This window comes from Phalaenopsis equestris, unplaced genomic scaffold (genome assembly GCF_001263595.1).
Source record: "Phalaenopsis equestris unplaced genomic scaffold, ASM126359v1 Scaffold000224, whole genome shotgun sequence".
NCBI lineage: Eukaryota > Viridiplantae > Streptophyta > Magnoliopsida > Asparagales > Orchidaceae > Phalaenopsis > Phalaenopsis equestris.
The window spans coordinates 6,308,283-6,329,759 of NW_018164666.1; the positions used below are offsets into that span (position 1 = coordinate 6,308,283).

Below are 21,477 nucleotides of genomic sequence, written 5' to 3' on the forward strand. Positions count from 1 at the left end.
CTATGTTCAATTACCCTCTCCCATAACTTTAAAGTATGACACATCAACTTAATACCTCTATAATTTGCACACTCTTGTGCATCCCCTTTATTCTTAAAAATGGGACTAAAATACTCCTCCACTCCTCAGACATCTTTTTAATTTTTAAAATAATATTAAAGAGTTTAGTAAGCCAAGAAACTCTCAAATCTCCTAAATATTTCCACACTTCAATTGGGATATCATCAGGTCCTACAGACTTTCCACCCTTGGTTTTCTTTAAAGCCTCCTCAACTTCTTTTTTGCTAATGCGACGGTAAAAATGAAACTTTTTATTATTATTCATGATATTAAGATCCCTAAGGTCGATCGAATTTTCAGAAACTTTATTAAAAAGTTTATCAAAGTAACTCACCCACCTACGTTGAATATCTTTTTCTAAGAAAAGCACTTTCTGATTTTCATCTTTAATACACTTTACTTGAGTTAAATCTTTACGTTTCTTTTCTCTTTGTTTGGCTAGTTTATACATATATTTTTCACTCTCCTTAGTATCTAATATATTATAAAGATCATTAAAAACAAAATTTTTAGCGTCACAGATTGTTCTTTTAGACTCTCTGCGAGCCGTTTGATATTTTCTCTAGTTCTCTAAGTTTTTACATTTAAATCAATTTTTATAACATAACTTCTTATATTTTATCTTTTCTTGCACATTATTATTCCACCACCAACTATTTTTATTTGTAAATATTTTTCTCTTTGATTCTCCAAGAACATCTTTTGCTACCTGTTTAATAGCGTTTGTTACTTTATCCCACATCACATTTGTTTCTTCATGTATATCCCAAATTTTGAAATCTTGAATTTTACTCATAAAATTAATTTTATTTGTATCTTTTAAGTTTCTCCATCTAATTCTGCAATGATGAGTCCTAGTATTTTTTATTTTACAACTCTTAATCTTAAAATCTAAAACTAATAAACGATGTTGGGTACTTAAATTTTCACTTGAAACGACCTTCAATATTTACAATCGTGACGATTTCTTCTTCTCATAAGAAAATAATCAATGTGTTTTATTAGATCCACTCTTATAAGTAATAAAATGTTTAAATAAAGTATTAGTAATAACAAAATCAAACGCTAAAGCAAAATCTAAAATAACTTTACCTTCTTCATTAGTTACTCCAAAACCGTAGCCACCATGAATATTTCTGAAATCTTCTACCACTCTACCGACATGTCCATTTAAATCTCCTCCAATAAAACTTCTTTTTTCAAGAGGTATCATTTGTATTAAGTCTTCTAAGTCATTCCAAAATTTATCTTTAGACCCTGTATCTAAACCTACTTGAGGAGCATAAGCACTTATAATATTAAAAATCTTAGTATCAATGATAATCTTAAGGGTTATAATTCTATCACCAACTCTATTAATTTTTACAACATTATCTTTCAAACTCTTATCTATAATTACACCTACACCATTTCTAGTGCGACTCTTACCAGAATACCAAAATTTAAAACCTAAATTATCAATCTCCTTAGCTTTTTTTCTAACCCACTTAGTTTCTTGAATACATAAGATATTAATTTTCCTATGAATCATAATATCAACTAATTCCATTAATTTACCATTGAGAGTACCTATATTCCAAGATCCTATCCTAATATTAGTTTCATTAGTTTCATGAACTAACTTCTTTACTCGCATTCGCCTGTAATGTGGGAACCCTTGCTTATTTAATACTATACCCGGGCGCCGGTGTAGCGGCCCTTGCACACTTTTCACTGTATTCAGGCTATACAGTGCGTCGCTTCTAGGGGACGTCCTAGCACTTACACAATGATCAAAAGAATTCATGTTGTGATTTTTTTTCGACAAGTTTTACGCTGGCTATCGACTACCTAACGCAACCTTCCACTTTTCGCATCCGGGCTTGGGATCGGCAACGGCAGTGTTAAGGGGAGCAAAGAGTCATTTAAGAAAATTATTTTTTAAAATGTTAAAAACACGATCTTAATTTAATGTCAAGAAAAACCAATGTGTTTAACAAAAAATACTAATTCAGCAAACAAATCTTGCCATTTCTTAAATTATTTAAGAAAATAAAAAGTGATCCTAAACAAGAGAAGAGAAACGAGCATTCACAAATCTGATTCGATCCGACTTAGAATAGACACAAATTTTCACATAAATTAAGGCAAAGCAAATATTTTTTTTTAAATTATCCAAATTACTAAACACGAATACAAAGAAAAGCACCTGCAATTCGAAAGGTAAGCGATCTCTATCAATTTCTACAATTTGAGATGTAGAAAATCTCTCCCCCAAACCCTAAATCTAAGACTGACCACAATAATCTCATGCAAAACTCTAATCATAACCTATTAAGCTCTATTTATACCCAACAAGAATAATAATAAAAGAACAATTTGCAATTAGGCTAATAAAAGATGAATTGTCTGAAGTCAGTGCGTAACAATACTCCCGTTCCCAAAAAACACCTTGTCCTCAAAGTTAAAAAAAAAAAGTGAGGATGCTCCTCCACTACAACTGTCTCTATTTCATCCCCCATCTTCTTGTCACACACTATGAAAATCTATAATGTTCAATCTTTGCAATGGTGTCTAGAGGCAAACTTCACATCACACAGAAAACATACCCCTCTGGGTCGCCTTTCCTAATTCTCTCTTTGCAAGATGTTTGACACTAACCCCTAGATGGACCCCCATATTCTTCCCCTTTGGTGCCTCCTTTTGAAATGACACTGTCCAGGTCTTCAGTGTCATGGTCGTCGAGGCAATCTTGTGGAATTCTCCCTTGGTGTTGCTTTTGTTGGCCTTCTCTATGAGGCTCTTGTCCTCCATCATTTTCCTCAATACCTGTGATCCCAATAGTCGGAGTACTACCCTTATATCGAGTTTTAGGCCCTTCATGAAATTCCCCTTAAATTATAATTCATAAATACTACCCCCAAGCACCCAGACGTCCTAAAAAAAGTTCAAATCTCTCCCTATATTCCATGACAGTCCCGTCCTGAGTCAATACATAGAATTGCTTGTGTGGGTCATCTTTTCTAAATGGCTCGGAAACATTCCAACAAGCAATCCTTAAATTCCTCCCACATCGACCCATGTACATCTTCCCCACTAAAACCATGTTAGGTGTTTCCCCTCCGAACATAGCCCTGCCACTAAGAGCTTCTCCTCCCCATTTTAGTCCACTCACTGCTAAAAATCACTCGACCCAGTACATCGACCCATGTACATCTTCTCTCTCAAGAATCGACATCTTCAACTTCCTACCCCTAGAATCTCCACCTCAACTTCTCCATTCGGTGTTCCTCCCATGCATCGAGGGTAAAACTCTCTCATTCCACCATAGTCATACCCCATCACAGCTTCTCTCATTCCTTCTTCGTACTTCTCTATACCCCTTTCATGAACCTTCTCTATTTTTCGGCCCAACCGCCTCCATTGAAGACCTCTAATCCAACTATCATCAAAGTCCTAGGAGGAGTACTTAATGGTGGATGCTTTCCTCTGTATGTTCCTCAAGTTTGATTTTTTTCCCTTTCAATCCGACCTCAAAATCTCTAGTTAACTCTTAGTTAGGATTTGCAAATTAAGCCGCAATTGGTGTTGTGTAATGTGGAGACCCGATCCATCGCAATTTAATTAGCTTCATAATTAAGAATCTCACCTACCGTTAACCTACCTTCCCACCTACATAAGAATCTCACATACTGCTAATCTGTCTTCCCACCTCCCGCCCACCTACCACATCACCTACCACATCCGCCCACCTACCACATCCCACCTACCTCTCACCTACCTCTCACCTACCGCTCTCCTGGTTTCTATAAATAGTTTCTTATGGCTTGTCATAAGCCAAGCAAGATCCAAGTCAAGCCCTCTAAAAGAGAAAGAGAGGAAGAGAGAAATTTTCTTGTAAACGTCGCGGCGCTCGACGGTGTAATTCCTCGAAGAAATAAAATCCTCTGCAGCTCTGTGAAAGTAGTCAAATTTTTCGAACCACGTAAACCTGTGTGCCGCTCTGGCATTTTATCTGCATGCAATTTTTCACGTTCCATTTTTCGTTTTATTGTCATCGTTTTTCACCACAACTGGTATCAGAGCATTTGGTTCGGATATAAGAAAGAACGATAGACAGAGACAAAGTGATAACATCAGGGATAGAGAAGTTCAATAGCACAGATTTTGTTTACTAGAGGATGCAGATAGATGACTACCTCTATGAGAAGAAACTTCATCTTCCGTTACTAGGAAAACGACTAAAAAAGATGGACGATGCGGAATGAAATCTATTGGATAAACAGGTTATGGGGGTTATACAATTAACCCTGCCGAGATCGGTTGCCCACAACATCATCAAAGAGAAGACTACTGCAGATTTTATGGTGGTTTTATCAGGTATGTATGAAAAGTCATCAGTGATTAACAAGGTGCACCTAATGAAAAGGTTGTTCAACTTGAAGATGGAGGAAGGTGTGTTTGTTAACACCTAAATGATTTCAATACTATCACAAATCAATTGTCGTCTGTTGAAATTGATTTTGATGATGAGATATATGCGCTGATATTGTTGGTTTCATTGTCAAATAGGTAGGAAGTCATGAAGATGACAGTTAACAATTCTGCAGGTAAATCCTCTAAGCTGAAATATGATGATATTTGTGATTTGATTTTGGCTGAGGAGGTGCGCAGGAAAGATTTTGGCGAGACGTCGTGTTCAAGTTCGGCGTTGAATGTTGATTCCAAAGGGAGATCACATGACAAAAACTCAAACTGAAGAAGATCAACATCAAATTTTGGTCAGCAGACAATTTACTGGAATTGTGGCAAGGCTGATCACATAAAAAGGAACTGCAGGAATCATGAGAAGAAGAATAATGGCTCTAATGTTGTAACGGAAGAAATATAGGATGCGCTATTGCTGACAGTTCACAGTTCTGTTGATGACTGGATACTAGATTCAGGGGCTTCCTTTCACACATCTTCCCGCCAGGAGTTAATGCAAAATTATGTTGCAGGTAACTTTGGGAAAGTATATCTGGCTGATGGAGAAGCTCTGAATGTGGTAGAGATGTGAGACGTTGATATTGCACTCCCTAACAAGAGCAAATGAACTTTGCAAAAGGTCAGACACGTTCCTGAGTTGAAGAAAAAACTCATCTCTGTTGGACAGCTCAATGGGGGTGGTCTTTCGACGGTGTTCTCAAATAGCACCTAGAAGGTTACCAAAGGAGCATTAGTACTGACTTGGGGTAAAAAAACTGACACACTATATATGACTACATGTTAGCTCAGGCGAGGACACATGAGTCAGAGGTGCATTATGGGGAAACAGAAGAATGTCAGTTTCATGAAAAGTAGTCGAGCGCCAAAGGCAGGAAAACCAGATCTTGTACAGACAAATGGTGGGGAACCCCGGAGTTATGAAGAAAACTTGCAAGATGAGAATTCAAGCAAGTGGGAGCTGACCTAGAAGAAGCAGACAGATTCCCTGCCAGGAAAACCGACTTGGAAGTTGACAGAACTTTCATCACGGAAGAAGACATTGCACAACAAATGGATGTACCGGGTGAAAACCGTATTTAGTGGCAGTAAGAGGTACAAAGTTGGACTTGTTGAAAAGGGCTTTCAGCAGAAGCAGGATATTACTCATGCAATGGGAGTTGTAAGCAGATACAAGAGTAACCCAGGAAAGAGCTTGGTGGTTCAAGGCTACGTTGACGGTGATATGTCAAATGAGGGTGATACTCGCGAGAAGCTGAAGTTCTGTTCGACTACAGCTGGTCTTCTGACATGAAAACAGGAGCTTTGAGTTGCAAAGGTGGAGGATATCATGCTTGAGAAAAAAGTTAATACAGCTAGTAGATGATGCAGCCAGTAGATGATGCAGCCAGTAGATGATGTAGTCAGTGTCTCAGTCTTTAAGTGAAAGAATTGTTGGGTAATGTGAAGACCCGGTCCATCGCAATTTAATTAGCTTCCTAATTAAGAATCTCACCCACCGCTCACCTACCTCCCACCTACCGCTCTCCTAATTTCTATAAATAGTTTCTTATGAGCCAAACAATGACCAAGCCAAGTCCTCTAAGAGAGAAAGAGGGAAGAGAGAGAGAAAGGGAGAGAAGAAAATAAAGATTTTCTTATAAACGTCGAGGCACTCGACGGTATAATTCTTCGAAGAAATAAAATCTTTTTGCAGCTTCATAGACGTAGAAAAATTTGGCGAACCACGTAAATCGGTGTGTCGCTCTAGTGTTTCTGCGTACAATTTTTATCGTTCCATTTTTCGCTTTATTGTCATCGTTTTAACAACAATTGGGTCTTGAATTGCATATCAATAAGTTTTCTTATCATCTCCTCCAAGCCCCCGAATTGATTTTTCATGAAAGAAAACCTACCATCTATGGAGGAAAACATTCCTTCTATGGTGGAGACCCCTTCATCTTGTATTTAAGTTGGTTGAGCTTTCCTTCAATTTCTTCTTCAAATCATTTACTTTCTTTTTTGTCATCATTCCTTGAAAATTTTTCGATAAAAAAGAATGTAGTCGATGATTTCAAGATAGTCTAATCGCGTTTGTACAGTGAGTCAGTCTAATTTGCTTTTACTGCACGACGAAATTGGAACATATGAAAGATGAGAGCTTTTGGTCTCGGTATAGCGTGTAAGATGAAAGTCTCAAGCCTCTGTACGTTGCGTCGTTGCCTTCTCATCTTGCGTCCATGAAGCAAGAGGAGAAAGATCAGCGTTTCAGGTCTATGTAAGTCGCAATCCCATCATTGCCTTCTCTGCTAGTTCTCTCTATCATGATGGAGGCAAAATATAGGAGATTCAAACCTCTGCACGAGCCTGTAATTGCTTCCCAGGCTCGATCGCGACTCTATCGCACAGAAGGACGTGAGAGGAGAAAGATGGGAGATTCAGGTTTCTGTTGCAAACCTGATCAATTATTTTCCGGCCACAATTCTTTCTTCTCTCTGGATCGAAATGCTTTGATAGCAATTTGATAGGATCCAAAATAGAAATGACATGAATTTCCACAAAAGTTAGGGCAAGTATTTACCTTTAATAATCCAAATAATTCAACACGAATACAAAAATAAACACCGACAATTTAAGAGGTTAACGATCTCTCCCAAATTCCTACAATTCGAGAGGTAAGAAATCTCCCACAAATCCTAAACCTATGACTCAGCACAATAATCTCATGCATAACCCTAACCCTTAAATATTAAGCTATATTTATAACCAAAAATAATAATAATAAAAGACCAATTTTCACTTATGCTAACAAAAAATAAACTTGTCCTCATGCCAATGCATAACAAAAAGCCATGTCAGTGCAATAACCAAACGGTTCAATAATCCCGCAGGATGGATTTTAGAGATGAAAAATCACAAAAAGAACTAAAGCATGTAAGAGCTACCTGAACACACACAGCAATGATGTCGGCAAAGCGAGAGAGTGATTTTGCAGGATATATTCCATTGAGTGAAGGATCAACCATTTTCGCCAAAGCATCGATATCATGAAGTTGAGGCATAGCCCATCTTACCAGAGACTGTTCTGATCTAACTCGAGAACTGAAAGATCGAACATAATACAAAAATCAAACAAAGATCGAAAAAGGTCAAAATGAATTAGAAAAGTCCAAAGCAAAGGTGGACTCATTAACATACCCGTCCAGCGGTTTTCGACCTGTTAATAGCTCTAACATCATCACACCAAAGCTATAAACATCACTCTTTATCGTGTAAATTCCGGACATTACAAATTCCGGTGCGCTGTAACCAAACGAGGGCATCATCTCAGTCGAAAGCTGCAAATTGTATAAAAAATAGTTCTTTTAGATCATCAAAATTTTCTAAAAGAGCATTTACATACGTACCCCAATTCTTATGCATTTACATCTCTAACACCTAAACTTTATATTTACATGAATACCACTAAAATCTTTAACATTGCATCTAAATTACCACCATCACTACCTTTTTAAAAGTGAAATACATGTTTTTAGGCATGGGTTTATGACACCAACGTGCTGCAAGTGTAAAAATCAAACTTCGGGTTTTGGATATATAAATATATAAGAATAGTGTGGTGTGTATGTTATATTTCTCATTTCTAAAATCAATATGCACGACAAATAAATAAATGTGAGCACTCGTATTTAGCAGTTTAGCATGGCTGGTGTAGAGATATGCCTGTCTTTCAGTATTGTGAGTTAATGCAGATAGTCCACAGTCTGATAAGTGTGGATTGAGATCCTCATCCAATAAGATGTTTGCAGATTTCAAGCTCTTATGTAGAACAGACGGCGAGCATACTTCATGTAGGTACCTGTGAAGTTTTTTTAGATATCTATGGTAAATAATGCATGGCATGAAGATCAAATTGTAAAAGCCAAATTTGTTTCACTTAAGTGCCTGAAATTGATAGGATCATAAATTTGATGAGTGAGTTGGCAAATGTCTGGTTGAAAATAAATGGAAATAAGATCTCATTTTAGGAACTCCTCATAGAAAAGTAATTAGTGAGTTTCAATCAGGAGAGCCAAAGAATAATTTTCAGTCTTTTCTTTAATTTTAATAAAAATAAAATTATGGTAAATTAATGGGATGTGAATTCAAGTATTATTTTTTACTTATGATAGTAATAAAATAATATTAAATTAATGAAAAGATGAATTAAAGTTATTTTTACATATAAAAATTTAGTGGAAATTAATTTAAATGTGGGTAGTAAAATGAAACCCATCAAACCCCAAACAAACACAAAGTGTGGGCATCAATTTGGCTTAATGTGTCAAGTTTGGGTCCAACCAAAAAATGCCTCAGACTCAAATATAGCAAATCTGATTTCAACTTAACAAAATGCGAACTTGACTCAACTAAATTTGAACCCAACAAGACACGACATAAATAATACCTAAGCCGTCTAGGGCTAGTGTCAAACCAACCATAAATGAAAATGATTATTTAAACTGAAAAATACAACTTCAAAAAAGAAAACAAAAGTTACACTTTCCAACGAAGTTTTTTAATAAAGACGAAAAAATAGTAGAATCAAATGGATTAAGACATTTATTTTAAGAAAATCCAACCCAATCGTGACCTGATTCACACACGGCTTGATCCAAATCTACAAATTTTCATGTCACATGAGAGGATGATTTTTTTTTGTCTGGTCAAATACTGACACCCCAAAAAGTAAGTTTACCTGAAGCCATTCATGCAAAACAGAAACTATCACTTCAACCCACTTAGCTAACCTCCATAACAGAGATTCAACATTTCCAAACACATAGTGACACAAATTGGTCTTTAGCGTTCAAGATACTGTAAATACAATAAACTTACTCGAGAGCTCTGGCAGTGCCAAGCGCAACTTTTACGCGAGCATTCCAACTAAGTGTTCTGCTATCATCAGTAAAATGCAGCCTGTCATGCAATGCTCCATTTGAAATGTGCTCATAAACCAAAAGGTGTTGACCATGTTCGGCACAATATCCTACTAGAGCTGTAATGTTGGGGTGTCTCAGATGCGATATGTTTGAAACAGCCTCGAGAAATTCTTCTTCATCTCGCAAGAACAATGCTGCACTATCTAGCTTCTTGACAGCCAAAATCTAGGCAAAATAAAATGTTTAAGAAAGTTTAAAAAGTTTATCTCGCTAGTGCTTTGAAAGACTGCTTGTCCTGTAAGTTTAGGACCCATCATATTTGACACTTAATAAACCCAAAAAGTTGAAATGAAAAATCAAATTACGCCTGATACATTTAATATAACGCAACATTGAAAATTTAAAGGCGAAGGATATGACACATTCGACTCAAATTCCATTTTTGTTGCAATCACTGTGCAGCAAAAGTAGGAATCTTGAATTATTTCATAAAATTTAACAAACGAGAATAAATGAGTAGTCTTAGGGATCATAGACATAGATAACAAACTTATCCATTAAGACATAGCATTGTTAATTTCTCCCTTTAAGTGTCTGATAGCAGAGTATTTAGAGTAATTTCAGGTGAAATGGAACATAACAGACATTTAATTGTCATATTTAGTTTTTTTTTTTTATTCTTAATGCTTCAAAATACAGGGCAAGACCGTCAAAAAGTTTGTTTTGCTGCCTAATTATGAAAACTAAGCTTGAAGATTAGAATTCTAATTTTAAATGTAATAAAATTGAAGAATCCTATTCAGATGACGCTATAAAGAACTCTTAAAAACAACTGATTCTGCTGCTTCAATTATGATTTTGATCGTTCAAGTGAGAGAGTCTTATTAGGTCAGGCCATTGCTTCTCAATTAAAGAATGAAAAGTAAATTCATCGAGATAAAGCTTTTTTGTGTCAAAATAGTCCTCCGACTCTCTATGGGAGTTTATTTTAATCCCAAAATCTATAAAAGTGTCAATTTAGTTCTAATTATTTTAATATAAACTGAAATTAGTCCCAACGGATGACAATTTAAGCCCCAATTTAAAGAGGGAGGACTAATTTGGCACTTTATAGACTCTAGGACTAAGATGATCCCTTGTAACTAGTCAGAGGATTATTTTGACACTTACTCGATAAGATAATTTGATTTGAAAGCATGCGACCAATTAAGAACCACATTTTGATTAACTAAACCGAAAATAAAGACAAATGAAACTTTCAGTACCTTCAAATTGGAAAATTCCGCCCTATAAACACGACCAAGGGAACCTTCGCCAATAAGGTATTCCTGGCTAAAGCTATTTGTTGCAGTCTGAAGAGAAGCAACACTATAATAAGCTGCAGTGATAGGTACTCTTGGTATCCGCGCAGATCCACTTTTCCCACTTAGCTTATCGCCCGTCATTTTATTAGAAGGTGGTGACTTCAATTGAGTTGAAAAGGGAGAGCTTCTGAGTTTATGATCTCCAATCCCTTTGTTCACTTTAGTAGTAATATGCATTTAGTGAAGAACAGTTAGCCGTTGGAAACATTCAATTTTATTACTCTACATCAAAATATAAGAAAATAAAATGCAATTTAGATTTTTAAAAAACGGCTCATTTAGTTGATAGATGAAAAGCACATTGTGGATGTTGATTTTACTTTTCACTCATTTTAAATGCTAAAACTAAATCATTTGGGTATTTGTAAGTTTAAAATCAAAGATGATTTCTAACCTTTCTCTAAACTTGCACTTTGAAGGTCAATGGCAATACCATTCAACCCATTGGTTGGTGGACTTCTAATTATGTTAAAAAAATGATGTATCTAATCACTATATTTCAATGCCGTTTTAAACTTCAACCAAACTTTGAAAATGAAGTTTGTGAAAATCAAATATCTTAATACATATTTGGACAAAAATTTCCAACATCAAATCATCAAGTGCCAGATATGGAGAAAGTCTGCTCCTCTAGTTGACGAAGCAGTGGCACAAACAAGAAAGCAATGGGCAGATGTTGACCGTTGAAGAAACAAAGGTCTTATGGTAGTGCCATCTGCACCACAAGAGGATTTCAACGCGACAACAATTTGTTACTAAAAGGGCTAGAAATGATGAAATGAGGGGAAAAAAAAAACCAATGGTAACTGTTGGCTATAAATAAAATAGTTTGAAGCAAGCCAATACTAAAATCACTCATTTGAAAAAAAATACGGTATAGCTGACTTATTTAACTTGCATTGTACTTATTCCTTACAATTAGTTTTAAACCGATTTTTTAATATGCTCCTCTTTGAATGACTGTGATCTTAAAAGCAGCAGTCAAGAGTTCAGGTCTTGCAAAATTAAACTGATACACCCTCAGTGATACAAAAAGAAAAACAGGCAAAAGAAAAAAAAAAAAACTTACTAAAATACACACATGAACAAGTTCTGACAATCAAAATTTGAAATAATCTCTTTTTACCTTTCCATAAGATATATTGATACCGTTCTAAGGAGCCTAGAATGTATGAGAAAATACAAAAAAAAAAAAAATGCATTAGGAAAGCTGCAGGTTGGGTCTTAGGAGCGGGCGAATGGATTCCGGCTTAAAAGGCAAGAGGACAGCAAGCTGGAAGCGGAAAACTTCTGTTTTTCTACTGATCGATAAGAGATTATACTTAAGCAAAGGTGCTTGTAGCACGAATTCCAGAGTGAGACTGGCTGTTAGTACAACCGACCCTTGACCCGCAACAGAATTACAGGAGTCATTGATAATTTTAACAATGTCTCGCCCGGAACACGGAGAACATGTCGAGAATAATTGAGAGCACCCCAGTCATGTGATCTGTAGCACCTAAATCAATAATAAATGAACTAAAAAAAAAAAAATAATGAGTGTCATAGAAAAGTTACTTTGACGAACATGGAAGGTCGAGGAGCTAGAGGAGAACTGACTAGATCCAAGCACCTCAATTAAGTGTTCCATCTGACTCTTGATGAAGTCTGGTGATTTAAAGATGGTTCAAGTGGGGGCCGACTAAACTTATTGTGGATTATGAAGTTGTAGCGAGACCTTTAGCAGCGGAATATTTGATTGAAGATTTATTTCCTGACTTCCCAGGGAGCTTCCAACACTTGTTACGGGTATCTAACGGTTTGGACAAAAATCACATTTGAAGTGATTAGTGCGCGAAGGCGTAGCAGAACATGGAGCATCATTGGAGACCAAGCCTAAAGTCTCGGTTGAATTAGTAGAGTTGTCGAGCATAACTAGTCTCTGGCTTTCTTCGCAGCGGACCTCGGGGAATGTTGCTCAGGCTTAAAGAAGAGGATCACAACCAAGTATCGGTCGTGGACTTCATCGAGATCCTTGTTCGAGCCGACCAGAAATTGGAAAATGCAATCCTTTTCCAAAACTTTTTGGAAGAGGAAAAGATCCGTGAGAGAATCTCACGTGTAATCATAGTAGAAGTCACATTCCATCTATAAGACAACCAAGTCATTATAGTATTGTGTCACTGCCTTCAATCCTTGTTTTGCCTCGTGAATCATATTAGAAACTTCATAGAGTTGTCTAGAATTCCCTAGTCCAAGTAGGTATCTCGAACGACAGCCTGGAGGCACTAACAGACGAAAGAAACAGATACAAACAAACAATAGAGGTCTCTATGGAATTAGTCAGCCATAACATAACCATGGAGTTCTCCACGGACTTCTCCACTTCCCATACTACATATGCTAGGTCAGTCTTTGGAGGTTCACGAATCGCACCCGTGAGGCGGCCGAATTTACCTCGACCTTTGACGAACAACAAAATAGATTATGACCATTGAAGGAAAGTCGAGTCATTAAGTTTGTGAGTTGTAATCAAGAAATTTATGGGGTTGTCATGTCCTTTGGTCTACGGAGGGATTGAGGTAGGCGTCGATCCTCCAGTGGACTCAAGGCGAATGTCAGATAAAAGTTCGATAGTGGAGGAATCTGCCATGACTTTGACAGAGCCAAAGGTGAGGTTGGTGTGAGACATAAACGTAGACATACAGGGGAAGATTCTAGCTGGCAGGAGGAAGGTCCAGCCGATAGGAGGGCCTGCAGGAGAGAGATATGGCTATAGAAGGAAGTTTCGACGGTCCTGGAAAGAGATCTGGCTGGCAGAAAGGAGGAGGTAGTCGGACAACCAAATGAGGAGAGAGTAGCGACAGGAGAGCCTACAGGAATGGGTACTGGCAGTTGAAACCTGCAGGGGAGAGACCGGCAGGGGTAGAGCCTGTAGGGAAGGAATCCAGCAGATGAAAAACTATAGGGGAATGCCTGTTGGAAAGTTTTGGCAGTTAAGTTAATGTCCTGGTGGCTATGGTAAGATGTGTGGCTCTAATACCATGTAAATTTTGGGGATTAAGTTGGACAATATTATTGCTATTGAGAGGGGAATAAATACAGGATACAATAGTTCTAACATAGAAAAAATATAATACCTAAATCTTTACCCAATAATTACTCAATCATAAATGAAAGTCATGAACTAGGAAATACAACAAATAGGAAATAACCAGAAAGTAAACTAAATAATTTCTAACAAATAATCATAGTCCATTTGCAGAAGTTGACGACCCGACATCCGCAAAAATTAGTGGTGGGCTCCAGGATTGGGCTTATCAACTTAATCCCTCTGTTACTGCCATAGTTCCCTTAAAAATTTTCACAAAATTTACTTTGCACCTCAGAACTTTTCAATCCAAGCTCAACATAATTTGGGACACAAACTCTAACATGGTTTAAGAGCATTCCCAATACCTAATGTTTTAAACAAACAAAGGTTCATGTATCCAACGAGAAGCATTCAAACAAGGGTATGGGATGATGCAAAAGCACCTACAGGATTATGGGATCACAAATTTTGCGATTCCGAATTGCAAGGGATCTGCTATCCCAAACAGTGGGATTCGACAGGTATGAGCCGCCCAACTTTTTGTATTTACCTATTTTTATTTTCTTTTTTCTCGTCATCTTTTTCTAATTTATTTCCTATTCGTTATTTTTAGGGTTATTTATTTCAAGAGTTTGTTTATGTCTTGTTTGGGTGGGCCATTTTGAGACTTACACACTTTTTTTTTTTTTGGTATTGAGAAATTGTATTACTTATTTATGATCTAAGGATTGTTATTTCCATTTTTTTTGCAGATGGTGTGCAATAAGCAAGATACATGCACAGTGTGTGCATGTAGCTTGCCTAGGAACGAGTGGTGGAATCTACTTACTACCCATATGTATCTCGCCAATTCCCCATCCAAGCCGCTTTTTTAGCTAGGACAATCATCAAACGTCGTTTCTCTTTCTCCAAACATCATTGATCGCCCATATTATCATCCCCTTGCTATTCCACAACTATCTCCCAGCTATACCCGCTTCCCAAACACCTTCTAGGATCCCTAGAACGGTATCATGGGTTGACATATTCTTACTAGCACACAAGGTAATACCCCCTGCTTAAATCATAAACCCAAATCCAAATCCATATTGTGAATTATGACATTGAGAGTGCATAAAACAAATGTACATAATGAAATTGCAATAAAAAGTTTCTAAAAATACCTCCCTATACGCCAAATATCACAACCATTATTAGAAATCTTTTGCATTGCTAAAATATCCATTTTTGGGTGATTAAAACTTTAGATACATCTCTCTCTCACCCTCTCACCCTCTCACCCTCTCACCCTCTCACCCCCTCACTCATTTTTTTGGGTCATTTCAAAGGCCGTTGATCATAAAAAGAATGTAGAATCTGAGTTTTAAACTGGCATTGCAATTTCAGGAGTTGTACCAAATAAAAGTGAAAAGAATAATCAAAGAATTAAATTAAAGGGTACCATAGCCGAAAGAAGATGTGCAAATAAGAATCAAAGTAGAGGGTGCATACCAAGATATTGTTGAGCAGAACTTGTTTGTACATTTGAAGAGACGGGCTCTTTGGTTCGAAAATTCCACTCTGTTGGTACATGTGAAGAAATATAATCTGAAAATTGATTCCATTCTCCTGGAGAGAAACACCAACAGTTTAAAGAAACGGATCCAAACCTTTTCAGTTAAAAACTTAAGAAGACTGGTGTCTATCATTATGCATGTTTTATTTTAAAAAAATTTTAAGTTATCTAATGAAATAGCAACATCGAATGAGTTCAAGTCCATAAGCCTCAGATAGAAACTTTAAGGGAAATTTACATACATACCAGTCAATTTTTACACATTTACATATCTATTACACATTTACATATCTAATACCTAAAGTTTGATATTTACATTTATAACACCTTGGTATTAAAAGCCTGCGAATGAAAATGTTCACTTTTAAAAAATTAGTGATAGTAGGTTTTTTTATGTGATGTCAAAGATTTGAGTGTTATGTACGTAAATATGAAAGTTTATGCGTTAGATATGTAAATATATAAGACTTTTTTGGTATGCATGTAGATGTCCCAAACTTTAAATGCTAAAATGCCAAATTCTTCTTACAACATTCGTCTTTCTTTAAAATAGTGCAAATAATTTGTAATATAGCACACCATGCAAGTGTCGAGAAGTCTAATCCCCAGCCTCACAATCATATTTCATCACATATTCTCCAAATAAGTTTATTTTTGGGGGTTTTGTTTGGCAACAGAATTTAAAAAATTGAGTGGAATATGATAGAATCTCCAAATACCGTACCTTCTGAAAAATTTATAGCAATTAGGAAAAAAAAAGGAATCTAGATGAGGGAAAATTATCTTACTATATCAGCATGAATTTTCATAAAAATTATCAAAAACTGTACGATTACAAATTATCCCCATCATTGTCATCACCATTAGCCTCATCCCCCTATTATAGGTAAGCTTTACGAATTCTACCTCTTAATTTATTTCTACCAAGTTAAAAACTTTGTTCAAATAATTTTAAAAACGAAAATTTTTTTTCATCCAGGTAATATTCAACACAAGACTTTCCATTATTAGACAAGAAACTACACATACATATACAAATGAAAGAAAACTGTACCTTTATGTGCGCCAACAGGAGGAGATCCCACAAAGTGCCTCAATTTATTTTGGTTCTGATTATCCTTCTTAGACTTGTAAAGGAAGAAAAGTGTAGCAAGCACCGCACATGACGCGAAGGCAACTGAGCCAGCAACAATGCCAGTTAAAGCACCTGCAGCCAGACTTCTAGTGTTGCTGCTACTGCTGTTGATAGTGCTCGTGTTCTGCCTATCGGCACCATTTGGTGGATTTGCTGGTGCTTCGCTGTGATTATGATGATTAGTATGCGGTAAATGGGGAGGTGGTGGGGTATAAGGAGGTGGCGGAGGAGCAGGAACATTCTCAAAGGAGTTTCCATCAATTCTGCAAAAAACAAAAAATATACAAATATATTACAAATGAAGAAAATTAAATTGGACATAGAAAAGAAGAAATGTGGTTGAACAATTACCTGAGGTTTGGAATAGAATGGAAGCTCTGGGGAATCCATCCAGTGAAGTGATTATTTGCAATGTCTCTATTTTAAAAGAAAATGCAAATGGATAAACATATATATACTAAAGGAGAAAATTGTTAAAATAGTCCCCGACTCTTTGTAGGGAGTCATTTTAGTCTCAGATTTTATAAAAATGCGTATTTAATTCCCAAAATCCTTTACTATGGGCCGAAATGGTCCTTACGAAGGACTATTTCTGCCCCAATTTAAAAAGTTCAGGACTAATTTGACAACTTTTATAGACTCTAGCACTAAAATGGTCTCATGGAAATAGCCAGGAGACTAATTTAACACTTTACTCTATATTAAAAGCTAGAGAAACAAAATGAGTGAAGAAATAAGTTTGACTTACAAATTAATTAAATCAAGGTTGGAAAGAACATTTACTGAACCCGCAAGCTGATTATTTTGCAAATAACTGAAAAAAGTAGTTAAGGGAAAGGAAAATGCGTGTATAGAGAAACACATTAATAATCATGTAGTTCACTTACAGATTAGAAAGGTTTGACAACAAACCCAAAGAAATTGGAAGATCTCCGCTTAGGATATTGAAAGATAGGTCTCTGTCATGACCGTGCCAATAAAGGTACATGTGTAGATGGGAAGATAATAAGTTTCATAGGAAAACAGTGAAATCTGAAATACAATATTAGCCAACCGAAATACATTTTAAGGGAAATGAAAGCAAAATAGAAACAGCAAATATTAATCAAAATCAGGAGTTTAGTTTTTGTAAGTATTCACATCTGTTAAATAATCATTTGCATGAAATAATGTGGCCATAACATTCAAAAATGCATCACGGTACTGCCCTTGCAGACGAAAAAAATATGACATGCATGGTTACTGCCTTTGTAAACGAAAAAAATATGACATGCATCAGATGAAAAGCAAAATGTCAATATTGCAAGGGCATTTTTAACATGGAAAGTTAATTATTCAAGCCAAGAGATAATAATATAATTCATGAAGTGCAACATATGTGAGCAACACAAACAATTGTAATCGGCAGAACCAAACCAACGCTAAAATACTAAAGCAATTATATAAGCTTATGTGATATGCCACAATTCTTATTCTGTTATACTTATTAGCCATAAAACCACTATCAGTGGTCCCAACACAAGCTTCACGCCCACTGCCGGAGGCAGTTAGACATAACATCACCTTATGCCTTTATATTTTGACTTTACTATGTAATTATAGAGCATAGAATACCTCCCTCCCTCAAGTTTCTTGCATCTCAGCTCAAACAATTCTCTCATAGCCCACTAATTCCCGAAACATACCATGTGCGGCGAGCTCACATTCTCAAACTTTTTTCGGCAAACAGATTTGAAGGGTTTCTCAGCGGCATAAACAGGTGCCCTCCCCGTTTCCAGAACAATACATCAACCAGCATAGAAAATCCTCAATTCAACATGTGGAACCTTATTGATCAATATCTTGTGGCATCTCTATATTCCACAATCTCGCCAATAGTTATTCCGCACATCCTACACCTTCAAACCACAACGGAAATTTGGGCAACCTTGGAATGTCGATTGCAACCAACAATCAATCACATGTAATTCAGTTGAAAAAAGAACTCCATAACATCTCGATGAAGGATCGTACCATGTCGCAATACCTAATGGAAATGAGATCACTATTTGATCACAAAACCATTGCATTTTCCCAGCTGGGTGCAGAAGATGTTGTTCTATACATACTCAATTGATTGCCACCATCCTACAATGCGTTCAAGACTGCCATTCGACCATCCCTTCAACCGATCACTCTTGATGATCTCTACTCACTTCTATGTAGTGAAGAAATAAATATCAACAATGGCAATGCTAAGCATGTGGTACAAGCCGAGCCAGCAATAGCTCTTACGGCATATTGGGGCCTTCACATCCCCGAATCAAGAGGCCGAGGAAGAGATTATCAATCAAACCCAAGGGGAGGTCCTTTTCGGAGAGCAACAGGGGGAAGATATGCTCCTAAGTCTAAAATTACTTGTCAAAAATACTATAAAAATGGAGCACTCGGCTTCCACTTGTTGGCACAGGGCGAAACTTGACTATACTCCTGCCACCCCAGCTCAAGCTCTCAACGCTACTTCCAAGGATTGGGTATTGGACTCCAGTGCAACTGTCCACTTCACCACTGATCTCAAACAAATTACGCAAGCCACTCAATATACTGGACCTGAGCAAGTCATGGTAGGGAACGGTCAAGTTGTTCAAATTCCTCACAAGGCGAAAGTATTCTTCCAACTCAACAACTAAGCTCAAACTCTCACAAATTCATCACACCACATCACTCTCTCATAATCTCTTATCTACTCATAAACTAACCAAAGACAACAATGTTATTGTCTCATTTGACCGCACAATAAGGTGAACACAAACACATTATTCATGAACAATTTCAAACACATGTTGAACACACAACAACAAGCCTTTGTCCCACTAAGTATGGTCGGCTACATGAATTCTTTTTCTCCATGCCCAAATCTTTTTTATACAACTAGCCGAATACAGACACACTAATTTTCAAATGAGCCAAATATGAAAAAGTTATTAATTTCTCAAGCTCAGCTTGTTACACCCCGAGTAAAATACTTTTTTTGTACCATAAATGAATTTTTTTTTGCCTCCCACTTTATCTTGGTATTAAGTGGGAAGAATAAATTACACTTCCAAAAAAAAATTTAAATTGATATCTCAAAGTCCTTTCAAAATAAGCACAATAACATAGTACGTGAGTTAGCATGATGCCCAATGAGATTTTAATATGATAATCCAGAATGATATGAGCTAAAATACTCGGAAAAGTATATGTATCTCCTAATATTATATTCCTTAAGTGAGTAAGAACATATTATGTGTTGTGAAATAATAGATCAAAGTTAAAACTATTAAAGAAAAGCTAAAACAAAATCATATTGTTCTAGAAGTAGGTAGCCACGATGTGAACATTGATGGTGGAGGACACATCCATCCTAAAGTAATTTCGAAAGTGTAATACACAATAAAAATTAGAAATAAGAAAAGCAATTTTAAATTATTTAGCATCATGAATCCTTTGAAGACACCGAAACTCAGAAGAAGTAGAGTTTCATCATCTTGAAGTCCAAAAAGTTGAGGGCATAAAGATATCTATAAATTTAAATAGAATGCCGGAGAAGTTTCTTAACAGTTCAGACATCTTACAAGTCAGAGAGATTTTGAAGAAGGGCAAACAAATCCCCAATTGATTGTGACAACAAATTATGGCTAACATTCCTGCACAATACATTCTGAAAGATAATTTCATGCCAAAGCTACCAGACTATAAACAAAACAAAAAAATTAGAAAAGCAAACCAAAACCTTACAAGTAAACAAGGGAAACCAAGCTAGATATTGAGTATGGAAGATTTCCATTAAATTTGTTATCAGCAAGATTCCTGCAACATTCAATCAAAAGTATCTTATTACCATGAATTATCAAAATTAAGTATCAAACTAAACCAGAAATTTACAAAACATACAAATAAGAAATATTTGGAGGTAGCTGAAAAGGGATATTTTCACTTATGTAATTGTTGCTCACATCCCTAACAGGAAAACAATAATCAAAGGTAAGAAACCAAAAATTCACAATATAAAGAGCCAAATGTCTATATCCCCTAGCAAAAAAACAACAGTTCCCTCACAGTTTCTTCAATGACAGGAGATTAGAAAGAAGATATCCAAGAGTACCATTAAGTCCCAAACCTGCAAGTTCGCTGCCGCAATATAATAAGGGTTTAAACATGATCCATCTTAGAAGAAGAAAGGAAATCAAACAAAAAAGAGCAAAAATCCAATTAATTGAAAAATGTATACATGGAAACAACATCTGAACCGGAGCAGGAGATCCCTTTCCACGATTCTTCACAGGGATCACCTCCGCTTGACTTCCATCCAGAAAGCTGAGAAGGGCTGTTCAAAGTGCTATAAAGCAACACTAGAACTTCAACTGCAAACAGTAAATTGATAAATTGCTCAGAAGCTGCCATATTGCAGAAAACAAGTTAGCCCTTTGAACAACCTGCACAATATCTAAAACCTGACAGAAGATCATCATGGAAAGCGATGCATGCATTGAGGAAGTTCAAAAAAATCCGATCTTTGAGAAACCGAATCAAATAGAAATAAAAATAAATTACCATCTAAAGGGTTCGTGGTAGATTGGACACAGTTGGCTGACAAAAGAAGAAAAACAGAGATCAACAACATTGCAGTTTCCATATGGAAAACTCTGCTCTCTCCCCTTGTTTCACTTCTCTCTGGCCATGAAATTTACAGTGTCGGCAGTAGCAAAGAAAAACAGCAAGAGTGGTGAGCCAGCGAGAGACACGGGAGTAGAGGAGAGAAATTAATAGAAAGTTCTGTGCACTGTTAGCTTTAGCAAAGATTCGATGGCTAAAGGCGAACTTTTTAGTATTAAATGGAAGGGCTTTGGCGCTTTGCCCCAATCCGGAGGTTTAGAATTTGATACTTGAATTAAGTGTATTTA

General features: G+C 36.4%; 1 protein-coding gene across 3 annotated transcripts in view; it reads right to left on the reverse strand.

Annotated features, from left to right (window-relative positions):
• LOC110023314 (protein STRUBBELIG-RECEPTOR FAMILY 8) overlaps positions 1 to 21,414 on the reverse strand; it is a 23,661-nt gene extending 2,247 nt beyond the window's left edge. The window contains exons 1-16 of one of the 3 annotated variants that reach the window (XM_020722648.1): positions 21,128 to 21,414; positions 20,805 to 20,937; positions 20,633 to 20,704; positions 20,468 to 20,533; positions 20,312 to 20,383; positions 20,149 to 20,220; positions 17,440 to 17,511; positions 17,301 to 17,366; positions 16,904 to 16,969; positions 16,472 to 16,815; positions 15,354 to 15,470; positions 10,691 to 10,938; positions 9,382 to 9,650; positions 8,227 to 8,362; positions 7,702 to 7,841; positions 7,449 to 7,605 (exon numbers count right to left, since the gene is read on the reverse strand). In XM_020722648.1, coding sequence (XP_020578307.1) covers positions 7,449 to 7,605; positions 7,702 to 7,841; positions 8,227 to 8,362; positions 9,382 to 9,650; positions 10,691 to 10,938; positions 15,354 to 15,470; positions 16,472 to 16,815; positions 16,904 to 16,969; positions 17,301 to 17,366; positions 17,440 to 17,511; positions 20,149 to 20,220; positions 20,312 to 20,383; positions 20,468 to 20,533; positions 20,633 to 20,704; positions 20,805 to 20,937; positions 21,128 to 21,209 — 2,112 coding nt within the window. In that variant the 5' untranslated portion in view covers positions 21,210 to 21,414. Of the gene's footprint in view, positions 1 to 7,448; positions 7,606 to 7,701; positions 7,842 to 8,226; positions 8,363 to 9,381; positions 9,651 to 10,690; positions 10,948 to 15,353; positions 15,471 to 16,471; positions 16,816 to 16,903; positions 16,970 to 17,300; positions 17,367 to 17,439; positions 17,512 to 20,148; positions 20,221 to 20,311; positions 20,384 to 20,467; positions 20,534 to 20,632; positions 20,705 to 20,804; positions 20,938 to 21,127 lie in introns of those variants that run through there. The other 2 variants (XM_020722647.1, XM_020722650.1) reach the window with 2 other exon arrangements.
• Positions 21,415 to 21,477: the final 63 nt, after the last annotated feature.